At 35.9% G+C, this 12,712-nt stretch overlaps 1 protein-coding gene across 1 annotated transcript in view; it reads left to right on the plus strand.

Moving 5' to 3' along the window:
- Positions 1-12,712, plus strand: part of STAU2 (staufen double-stranded RNA binding protein 2) — a 317,711-nt gene that overhangs the window by 47,949 nt on the left and 257,050 nt on the right. The window contains exon 7 of the mRNA XM_054595602.1: positions 10,144-10,279. Within this exon, the coding sequence (XP_054451577.1) occupies positions 10,144-10,279 (136 nt within the window). The remainder of the gene's footprint in view (positions 1-10,143; positions 10,280-12,712) is intronic.

The raw sequence follows: 12,712 nt of genomic DNA on the forward strand, positions 1-12,712 counted from the left end.
AACTTTTATATGTCTAAGAAGTATAAAAGATTTTATAGTTGTGTACATAAAACACATAACAATGGTAAAGATTAAGTACCAAGTGAATTATAACAGCCATTAATATTGTAAGTAATGGACTGAGGTAGTGGAGGTGAGATGTGGTCCTTGACTGGAGAGTAGGCTGGTATGGAGGAGAGGAAAGAATACTCTGAGGGAGTACTCTGGGGAAAGGCATTGGAGTTGGAATCTAGACAATGGGTTTGGTTTAAAAAAGTTTTGTAGATGCAGATGCTTTTTAGTTAGAGCAGGTAAGTGACTATTAAGAGATAAGACTGAGGATGTAGTTAGAGAGTGATTGTGATGGGCTTGAATGCCAGCCCTAGGAGATTAAGTTTTATCTATACAGCAGGTCCTCAAATAATGTTTTTTCATTAGATGCTGTAGGAGCTTAACTCTTGTTTATATCACTTAAGTCTATCGTAAATTGCTTTCCTTATACAATGTTTAGATTAAAGACACAACCTATCAATGATGTTAAGTGAGGACTTACTGTAGTTTGGTGGATTAATATTTATGAGCTGGTGGGTGGTATGTTTAAAAAAGCATTTTAGGGATTTCAATTTGACATGTGAATGGAAACATGATCAGTTAGGAAACCTTCATCTGTAGTTTATGGATGAAGAGAGAATTAAAGAAACTCATGTGCACTGAGTACTACGGCCCTGCTTTGCAGGGGTGTTGGGATTGGCTGCTGGAATGGAGCTGGACAGGTGTTCCTGATCCAGTGGTTGAAGCCATACATGTGCAGCGTTCTCCAGAGAGGATGGTGTGAATGAAGCAAGAGCAGTGTGTGCTGAGCTCTGGGTCAGGTCTACCTTGGAGGGTTATTGCAGGAGACACACCAGCAAGGAGCCAAAGGAAGGAAATAAGACCGAGCCTGGAGAGCCAGTGGGGATGAGTTTCCATTGTTGAAAGTTGAAGTGAGCTGAGAGAATGTGTAGATTTGGGGGGTAAACTTTTAAAATACAGAATGTACTGTCAAGTACACAAATTATAGTTGTAGAGTCTTGATGGATTTTTGCTTTTTGATTGCTTTACGAGTTCCACAGGCTTTACCAGAGCCTCAGCAGCCTCTGTCATGCAATTAGTGGTTACACAACTCTATAAAGGGAACACTCTTCTGCTTTCTGATATCTTAGTTTGTTGTGCCTGTTTGTTGTAACCATGCACTAAATAGCTTCATTTTCTCAATGTTATATTTGTGAAATTCATCCATGTTGTTTAACAGTATAGTTACTATTTCATTGCTCTGTAGTATTCCCTTATATGCACATACTACAACTTACTTAGTCGTATTATTGATGGATAGTTGGGCTGTTTCCAGTTTGGGGCTATTAATTAGGAATAATACTGCTGTGATCACTGTTGTCGGTATACATTTCTATTGGCATGTACCTAGGATTGGAATTATTGGTTATGCATGTGTTCATGCTTAAATCAAATCAGAAGATAAATTAAGGCCAGAAGTCAGTGAATGTCACAAGACAGGTGTCTTAGATGCTGCCCTTGCGTCATAAGCTTCTATTTCTCCATCTGTTGGAAAAAGATAAAAAAGCTATTTAGGTATCAATTAGATGCAATAAAGAGAACAAAACAATTTTGCCTAGACTGAATAGTAAATTGCAGTAACAATTAAAGGATATTTTTGAGGAGAAAATTTTTCTGGAAGTTCAACAGGAAAAACTTTGTTCTCTCAGCTATAAGCCAATTGCTGTTAACTAAATGTGTCCATTTTAATCAGTTTTGGGTTACCCATTGTGGAGACCCAAACATTCAGCTCACTGCTTAATTTAATATTAAATTTTATCATTCTGTTTTGCCCTATATGTTCACCATTGCATTTAAGTATCTTTTAAAAAAATTTTAAAAAAATCATGTTTATTCTACTACAGTTGTCTCAGTTTTTCTCCCTTTGCCCTCCTCCACCCATCCCACCCACCCCACTACCACCCCACCCTGCTCCCACAGTCAATTCCCGCTCTGTTGTCCATGTCCACGTATCATTCATACATGTTCTTTGTCTAGTCTCTTCTCCTTCTTTCCACCATCATCCTCCTTCCCCACCCCCTCTGGTCACTCTGGCCATGTTTCCATGCCTGTGGTTTATTTTGTTCATTAGTTTATTTTGTTGAATAGATTCCACTTATAGGTGAGGTCATACGGTATTTGTCTTTCACCAATTGGCTTATTTCACTTAGCATAATGCTCTCCAGTTCCATCCCTGTTGTCACAACAGGTATGAGTTCTGTCTTTCTTTTATTAAATGCATATTGGTTTTACATATTTTTTTAAATGTCAAAATCAATTATAAAATATTAAAAAATTTAAATCCACTATAAGGTCTCAGCAATTACACCAAAATGACACCAGCACAGAAATAATCAAGTAGATCAATGAAATATAATGAGCATTCTAGAAACAAATGTATATATCTAACAATATAATAAATGATTAAATTGATACTTCAAATCAATGGGGAAAATAAGGCTTATTCCACAAATAAGGTGCATGGGCCACTATTACTTGAAATGAAACAAATATAGAGCCCTGTTTCACACACTATACAAAAAGTATTCAGATAAGTTAAAAAATCAATATGTAAAATTTAAGGAGTTTTAGGAGAAAATACAGAATAATATTTTCCTTTCCCTGAAGTCTAATATTCAAACCCAGAAACTATAAAGTAAAATATTGACAATATGACTATATTAAACATTTAAGTCTATACAGTAATGTACATATAAAAAAAGTTAAAGGACAAGTACTAGAATAGGAAAGTATTTGCAACACAGCTAAAAAAGGGTTAATATTTGTGGGGTTTTTTTGTTTTTTTTTGGGAAAAGTTTCTACAAACATTTAATCAAAACATGGATAAAGAATACCAAAAAATCATTTAAAGCTTTTTAAAAAATAATAGAAATAGGCAAGAAATATACAAAAACAGGTTTAGTTTCAACAAATAATAAAGTAACAATTAAAATAACATTGTCACAATCAGATCATTAAGTATTAAAAATATTGGTAATATCAACTATTGGTGATTGTGAAAGTAACTGTGTATTCATAGACTCTTTTTCTTCATCATCTTAAAGCAGTCCCTTTAGCATATCTTGCAGTGCTGGTTTGTTGGAGATATATTCTTTTAGCCTTCTTTTGTCTGGGAAATTCCTTATTTCGTATTCCATTTTAATCGAGAGCCTTGCTGAGTAGAGCAGTCTTGGTTGCAGGCCTTTGCTTTTCATGACTTGGAATATTTCTTACCATTCCCTTCTGGCTCATAGTGTTTCTGTTGAGAAATCAGCTGCCAGCTGTATCCAGGCTCCCTTGTATGTTACTGCCTGTTTCTCCCTTGCTGCCTTTAGGATTCTCTGACTGTCTTCGATATTTGCCATTTTAATTATGATGTGTCTTGGAGTGGGCCTCTATGGGTTCCTCTTGAATGGGACCCTCTGTACTCTCTGGACTTGTGTGACTTTTTCTTTTCTCCAATTAGGGCAGTTTTCCATCATTACTTTTTCAAACAGGTTCTCTATCCCTTCCTCCTCTTCTTCTCCTTCTGGTATCCCTATTATATGGATATTATTATGTTTCAGGTTGTCCTGCTATTCCCTAAAGTGTGAGCCAGTCAGACAGTCTGTTTGAGACTTCCAGGAATCTACTGTCTGTGGCTGTCTCCTTCATTCTGCTAATGTAGTCACTCTGCACTCAGCAGTCAGGCTTAGGCACCACAGGGCAGGTCAGAATCCCTCCTGAAGATGGGGTTATTGGGTCCTCTCACGTTGTTGCTGCTCAGGGGTGTGGTCTGCCTGAGCCAGATGGTTGCTGACGTATGGGGGAGGAGTCAGCACTGGGATCCCACCAGCTACTTTCTCCGTTCTCTTCCCAAAGCCTCTATCTCCAGTCTCTTCTCAAGTGTCTCTAGACCATCCTGCGCCCCCTTTAGCCAGAGATCTACTGTCTGTAGCTGCCACTCTGTACTCATCAGTCAGGTTTTAGCACCACCGGGACAGGGCTGAGTCCCTCCTGGGAGCAGGGCTATTATGACCTCTCATGCTGCTTTCACTCAAGGGAGTGGTCTGCCTGAGCAAGATGGCTGCCACTGCATGGAGAATCAGTCCTCACAGGGATCCCTCTGGATATTCTGTCAGTTTTTTCACCAAAGCCTCCGTCCCCAGTCTTTCCTCAGGCAGCTCCAGCTCACTCTGCGCCCTCCTTTGCTAGAGAGCAGGGTAAGTGGCTGCAAATAAAAATTTATGCAGTGGCCCTTTAAACAGCTCTTTGCGTCTACAGCTGCCTTTCTCTGGCATAGAGCAACCCTGCCGCTTTTTGCAACTGGTTGTTATCTGTGTTCTTTTTGGGCTCTGGTGCTGTAGGCTGATGATCCCCCATTTATGGTTTAGACCCTGCTCACCTCAGGGGGATCCAGCTGGCTGTTTCAATATCCCTCTGGTGCTGCCGCCTGTGGGCACCCCGCCCCCCTCCTCGAGTCCCTACTGTACTCCTTACCAGTTTGATTCTTTTGTCTGTCTGAGGTTATAAGGCTCCTCTCTGGCTATTGTTCAGTTGTTTGTTCCAGGTGATTTCTCCACAATTTAATTGTAATTCCAGATTGATCCTGGGAGGAGGCCAGTGTGACTTCCACTCACTCCTCCGCCATCTTGATTTTGTATCTTTTATTTTTTAATAAGCAATAAAAGTGTTAGGATGGTATAAAATATCTATAATACCTATTTTGCACTGGTCATTTGCACTGGTGGTCCCAGCACCTCGGGAGGCTGAGGCAGGAGGATGGCTTGAGCCCTGTACTGATTGGAATTAATGTAGTGCTGGTCACCAGGCTGCCTGAGGAGGGGTGTACTAGCCAAGGTCAGAAACAGAGCAAGTCAAAATCCCTTGCTGATCAGGAGTAGGATCAAGTCTCTGAAGAGACATTGCCCTCCATTCTGGGGCCCTCTCTGATTTAGTGAATCTGTACCTCCTGAATGAATTTTCAAATGAATGTTTGCCCCTTTCCAAGTTTCTACTTTTAAAAAATACATACATAATAATAAATACGCCATGTAAAACATCATTTTCTCTTCCTTGCCAACATAGAGTATCTTCAAAAGTTTTATCAATTCTCATGGGGGGGAATAGTTGTAATTTATTGTACTTTTATTTTATTTTATTTTTTTACTTTTAAAAAGATTTTATTTATTTATTTTTAGAAAGAGGGGAAGGGAGGGAGAGCGTGAGAGAAACATCAATGTCTGGTTGCCTCTCACGTACCCCCTACTGGGGACTTGGTCCACAACCCAGGCCTGTGCCCTGATTGGGAATTGAACTAGCAACCCTTTTGTTTGCAGGCCAGCACTCAGTGCACTGAGCCACACCAGCCAGGTGTATATTTTATTTTTTAAAAGATCTCATTTTATTTATCTTTAGAGAGAGGGAAGAGAGGAGGAAAGAGAGGGTGAGAAACATCAGTGTGTGGTTGCCTCTCATGCACCCCCTACTTGGGACTTGGCCCGCAACCCAGGCATGTGCCCTGGCTGGGAATCAAACTAGCGACCCTTTGGTTCGCAGGCTGGCACTCAATCCACTGAGCCATACCATCCAGGGCTCATTGTGGTTTTAATTTGCATTTCTTAATAAGGAATGTAACTGAGCCCTTTTCATGCCTTTTGGCTCTCTGTTATAGAGTGCTGGTTGATACATTTTTCCCATTAAAAACTGCATTGTCTGTTTTTTAAGTTTTTCTATTTTTTTTGACTTGTAGCATTCTTACATATTCTGGATTCATATCCTTTGTCAGCTATGTGTATTACAAGTATCTTTCCATATTCCTAATGGTGCATTTTGATGAACAGAAATTCTTTATTTTAATGAAGTCTAATTTGTCTTTTCTGTTATGGTAGTGCTTTAGTATATGCTAAGACATCTTTGTCTCCTACCAAGCTATGAAGATGACCTCACAATACTTTTAGAAGCTTTATTATTTTATCTTTTAAATTTAGATCTATGGCCTGTCAGGTATTAGGTATGATGTGAGGTTCAAGATTTTTTTTGTTAATATGGAGTCATTCAGGAAATTCATTCCCATTTATTGAAAAGACAGTCTGACCCATTGCACTGCAAAAGAGGGGAGTTTGGACTTCACACAGAGTAGAGGATCTTAAATAGTAGTTATATCCCAGAGAGGAGCTAAATCCACTTACAGCATAGCTATTCTGCTAGTTATGAATATATCATAGAACTGTTTTGCTTTCACTTTCCTTTTCTTTTTTTGAAATTTTCTTGTGTATAGGAGGTAATTTCAGATTTTTATAGATTTTGTAGAAAGAGTATATATAACTCCCATGTACCTTTCACACAGATTTCCAAATTTTAACATTTGTGAGCTATTAGAGAATAGTTGTGGACATATGTCCTTTACTCTGTAGTAGTTCAGTGTGTGTTTCCTGAGTACAAGGACACTCTCCTTTCAAGGAGGTAACAGTACTACCATGTAGTCCACAGACTCCATTCAGATTTCATTGATCATCTAGTAGTGTGCTCTGTAGGTCCAAGATCTACTCTGGATCATATACTTAGCATTTCTCTTCATCTTCTCTTCAATCTGGAATGGTTGGTTTCTCAGTCTTTCTTGTTTTTTATGACCATAGCATTTTTGAAGAATACAGGCCACATCATTTGTAGAATGCCCTTCAGTTGGGTTTGTCTGGTGTTTCCTCATGAATTAATGCATTTTTAGCATAAATATCAGTAGTGACCTCGGCTTAGTTCGTGTCGGGAAACACCTGCTACTGATTTGTCCCATTAGTGATGGCTTTTGCTATTTGGCCAAAAATATGTCTGCCCGGCTTCTCTATTGTAAAGTTCATTAATAAATATGCTTTATTATTAAATAGTAATGAATAAATGTTTTTTGAGAAGACACCTTGAAACTATATGATCATCATGTTCCTTATCAAAATTACTTTCATCCACCAGATTTCTCACCCCATTGGTAATTCTTGCCTGAGTCAGTTACTACTCTAAAGATTGCTAAAGGGGACTTTTTTTCTTTTGTGACAGTTTATTTTTTAATATTTTATTGATTATGCTGTTACATTTGTCCCAATTTTCCCCTTCTATCTGAAATCTCTTTTGTGATATAAAACAACAGAAGTGTTTCCCAAAGGGCAATATTTAAATTCCAATATTTTTTTCAGATTTATTAGTTGGCATTTTACCCACGTATTTTCTCTTTTCCCTGTTTTTCATCTGTTCATTTATTTATATCACTATAGACACTTGTGTTCCTATTTTACTTAGAGCCTTATAATCTCTCATTATTTATTTTCATTCTCAGCTTGTTCCAGATATGGCCAGTGGTATGGCTCCTTCAAGTTAATTCCTGTGTTCTTCTGCTATTTCCTCTTCATTCTTTGAGAACTTCTTTCTGGCACAGTGGCTGTTCCTAGCTTGTCTTGTATTTTCTTTGTCCTGGCCCCAGTGCCAGCCAGTTCTCCAAAGAGCCCCGATTGATTAAAATAATTTCATTCTTTCAACAAATATTTATTGAGTGACTACTATTTCTAGGGACTATAACTTCCTATATAAAGTTTTGTCCTCAAGTGTCAGTAATATGTTGCTCCTTGAAATTAGTCATGGTAATTTTTTTCTCACTTGTCACATAACTAAGAATCCACAATTGTAGTTATAGACATTTTGTATACCTAATTAATAAGTCTTTTTCTATTTGTCACTGATATAGAAATTTCCTTTAATTTGTCTAAAAACCACCAAAAACCTATCCTGTGTTTACAGTGTTATTATAACCATATAAATCATGAGGATTCCTATGTAATGATTATCTTTATGTAACCTGGGTCCAATTTGCACATGCTGAAAATAATGATACTGAGCATCACCTGGATGTATCTCAGAGTTTGAAGTTATTGTTGAAAGTTTTCTGGGAAAGCGTTAGTGCTTACATATAAACAGGCTGATTATGTGTGGAGGCAGATGTCAGTCTAGTTCTTCACAAACAGTTGGAGACACTTCGCTCTGGAGGGGTTGAAACTTTTCAGCATGGTTTGTGCTCTTTTTTTTATCTTCTATTTCCCTTCACAAAGACCAGATCTGAACTTTATGTTATTTGTATCTGTTTGATTATTGCAAAGTACAATAAAGTTCAAAATGACATAAATCTTAAAAATGATTTAGAGGTTAATTATTAAACTGAAATCTTTATGAAGTAATAAAGTTGTGCTTTTAAAGGCATAGACTCCTTTTTGGTGTTAATAAAAAACCTTTAGAAAAGTGTTAGGCAATTTGTAATAAAGTTAAATATAAACCTACTCTATTACTTAGCAATTCCACTGCTAGTTATACACACCCAAGAGAAATGAATGTATGTCCACTAAATACTTATGTAAAAAAAGTTTAAGGTGGCATTTTACTTAGTAGCCCCAAACTGAGAACAACCCAGATGTCCCATCAGCAGCAGAACTCATTGGAATATTCATTCATTGGAATATTCAGTGATGAAAAGAGTTCAAAATACTGATATAGTCAATAAAATCACTATGTTGCATGAAAGAAGTAAGACAAAATGATACATATTTAGATTTGAAGAACAGACAAAACTAATCTGTGATGACAGAAGTTAGAATGGGTAACTTGGGAACGTAGGTCTTGACTGGAAAATGGCGTGAGGAGCTTTCTGGTTGATAAAGATATTCATATCTTGATCTGAGTGGAGGTCACATGAGTGTTTACATGTGTAGTAATTCATGGGGAGGTAAGCTTAAGGTTTATGCATTTTGTTTATATCCCTTGGTTTAGTACTGAATGACAGAAAGAAAAGAGAATTCCTTCATGCTTGACTTTCTCTTTCTCTGCCCTGAGTATAAAGATTAAATTAGGCATTTGGACTAATTTGATTTACTATTCAGTGAACTTTTCTGTTTTTCTTATTCATATTTTTTTTCTTTCTCACCTCTTCCTTTATCCTACACCCCCTATATTTTCTCCTCTTCTTAACTTTGGTTTAGTTCCCATTTTTTTAAACTCTTCAGTGGTTTCACATGAATTCTTTAGAAATGAGACCCAATGAGTAGGTTCTTGACTCTTGGTGGATTGCCTGGCTGTAAATTGTGCATTTGTATTAGGCCACCCACCCCTTTACTGATGCTCTGTGCCAGCCCCTCATTTGCTGCGGCATGAAGTGGACCCAGTTTTGTGTGTGATGAACGGAGTTTTTAATGGATGGTGCAACAGGCAGAATTTGACTTAAGTAGTACAGAATTTGCATTGAAAATAAATTTTACTTTTTATGAAATTATAGTTATATGGATTATATGTACATATGTTTTATTAAATAACCTCTTTTGGTTTCTTAGTAACTTGACATAAGTTTATATTGTGTATTACTTATTTTGGATATTCAAACTTGTATTAAAGTAGAGAGAATAAGATAGCAAATGTCCCTGTACCCATCACCAGCTTCAGCAGTTATCCACACATAATGGCCAGTCTTGTTTTTCATCTGTCTCTTCTATGAGTTATTTTGAAACTAATCTCAGATATATTATTTCATCCATAAGTACTTGAGGGTGTATCTGTAAAGACTATCTGCAGAAAGCGTTACTTGTATTACTTTGTCCTGTTGTTGGTTATAGGAAAAATTTGAAATTTATTTTCATTAGATAAATCCAAGAATTACTGATGACCCTGTATTTCTAGCTAATTTTAGTTGCTTGATTACCAAAATGTAAATAAAAATATTCACAGATGATAATGTTTTTCATGATTAGATAATTTATTACCTCAATGAAGTTCAGTACTTTTTTTATAATGTTCAAATTAAGCAATCTGTGAAGCTTGTGTTTTCCTTGTTTTAAAATATTATCACTATAAAGCTGGATATATGGTCATTAATGTACAGAAAATGTTGCAAAATCCCTAAGTAGAGTTCATTAGAAATGATTTTCCTGTTTATGTATTTTGTTTATGCATTCCCTTAGAAAATCATACCTTCTTCCATGGTAATTATATGCATATTTACTATAGATGTAGCTTGCATGATTTATTATGGAAGTATTTGACAGTGTGCCTTTGATGTTTCTTAAACAGGTAGTATAACTCCCACTGTGGAACTGAATGGGCTTGCCATGAAGAGGGGAGAGCCTGCCATCTACAGGCCACTAGATCCAAAGCCTTTCCCAAATTATAGAGCTAATTACAACTTCCGGGGCATGTACAATCAAAGGTTTGTATGTCTTTTGGTTTTGTTTCTGATGTATTATTTTTTGCATATTATAAATATTTCTGAAACTCAAAGAGTGTTTTCATTGCAAAGAATATTGACTTTGGGCATTTTGCATGGAATTTAGATAAATCAGACTCACAGGGACTATTTAAAGTAATAACTTAAAAAAATTAATTGGTTTTCAAGAACTAGTTTTTATTGAGTAATGAGACCCCTGTATTTGTTGCAGGCAGGACCACATTTTAAGGCCATTCCACAGTCTAGTGCTGACTGCCAAGTTGACTTACTCATTTATTCACCAAGCAGGTGCTTAGCTTAATTAGTGTTTTTCTTAGTTTGTCTGAATACATTGCAAACATGAGTGTTCATAATTTTTTAAAGATAACTTTTATTGTGCAAAAAAGATGAAATACAGGACTTTTCAGTGATATTTAATACTGTGAGACAGGAGTAAGAGCCTATTAAATTTTCTCCTATAAAAGTTTTTATAACTTACAAAAATTTGTTGAGAGGATTTACTAAGTCTTTCTGCACATTACATAATTATGTGATATTACTAGTATAACAGGATTTTCTTTTGAAAGCATGGCAGAATTTTTTTAAAGTTATTCTTTTCTGATCATTTATAAAAGTAACTCATTGTAGAGGATGTGGAAAATGCAGAAAGTTAAAAAGAAATTATAAATACCTTGCAATCCCAGGGTGTACTTTATATTATTTTTATACTTTATATATAAATATATTTAACCAAATTGGAGTTATCCATTATATGCAATTTCTATAGTACTTTATGGAGGTATATAATATGTGAATGATAAAATGCACAGATCTTAAATATATATCTTCATGACTTTATTTTTTTATGTGTATATATATTTATATTTTATTTGATGACTTTTTACACATGTCTATCCTCATGTGTCATCTTCCAGCCAAGAACGTTTCTCTCACCCCTGGGAGTTTCCTCCTACCTCCTCCCAGAAGTAACCACTCTTCTGTCACCATAGATTAGTTTTGCCCTTCATGAACTTCCTATAAATAGACTCATACAGTATTTACTCTTTTGTGTCTGGCTTTTTTTCACTTCATTTAATGGTTTTCTTGTTTTGTTTGTTTGGTTTTGTTTTTAGAGATTCATCCATGTTGCTCATATGTGGGTTTTGCCCTATTTTATTGCCAAAGGATGTTCCTTTGTATGACTGTATCGTAACTTGTTCATCTCGTATATTTGATGTTGCCTTCTTTTCACATAATATAGCAATCACTTTTCATATCTTTAAGTAATCTTTGAAAACTATTTTTGATGGATATTAATGCTTCATATGGCCTCGGTATACTTTATAAGCACATAAACAGGTAAAAACAAGGAATACTTTACAAGTATACAAACAAAATAAACTGTTTTTTCATAATCTCATCTAGGTTTTCTCTTTTTTTTTTGACAATTATAAATAATGCTGCAGTAAACAGTCTTTATGTACAAATTTTTGTTGCCATCACATATTATTTCTTTAAGACAGATTACTCTGGGGGGGGATATTGGATTATAAAAATTACTTTTTCCCAGTTACATTAAAGTTTGTACTAATTTTTCACAGTATATTCCATTGCATTCTAACATCACAAATTGGGTTTGAACACATTGTCTTGTTTGATAGTTAAAAGTGGAACATTTTTAGATTTTGGTATTATCGATTACTTGTGAGGCTGAACAGTTTTTCAGATCTTTATTTGTTGCTTATCCTTTTTGATTTGTCTACTGTAGTTTGCTAATTCTTTTTGCATTGCTTGACCAATCATCAAATGTTTACATGTTGAGGGTGTTACATTAAATAAATCCTTATTTAATTTTCCTGCTTAAAAATATTGGTTGGTTTTTGTGTTTTTTTTTAATGTACTCCAGTTGTAAATGTTATATGGTTTAATCTGTTTTGTTGTTTCATCCACTGCTTTCATATCTAAGAAATTCTCACGTGATCAGATATTAGTGAATGCTTTAAAAAATTCATTGAGATATAATTGATGTGTAACGTATACGTTTAAGGTGTTTGACATTGATTTGATACATTTATATTGCAATATGATTGCTATTGTAGTGTTAGCTAGTACCTCTGTCATGTCACACAATTACCATTTCTTGTAGGGGAGGGATGCTGCTGCTGTTAAAACAATTTTGTGTCCTTCCCTGGCTTGTATGGCTCAGGACTGAGTACCAGCCTGGGAACCAGGAGGTTGCTGGTTCAAATCCCAGTCAGGGCATGTGCATGGGTTGTGGGCCAGGTCCCCAGCTGGGGGCTTGTGAGAAGCAACTGATTAATGTATCTCTCACACATTGATGTTTTTCTTCCCTTACTTCCGTTCTCACTAAAAATAAATAAAATATTTTAAAAAATCATTTTGTATCTTTACTGACATTACAACTCAGCAGTGAGC

The sequence above is a fragment of the Pteronotus mesoamericanus genome, unplaced genomic scaffold, assembly GCF_021234165.1.
Source record: "Pteronotus mesoamericanus isolate MK-2021 breed Mesoamerican mustached bat unplaced genomic scaffold, CSHL_Meso_final scaffold_54, whole genome shotgun sequence".
NCBI lineage: Eukaryota > Metazoa > Chordata > Mammalia > Chiroptera > Mormoopidae > Pteronotus > Pteronotus mesoamericanus.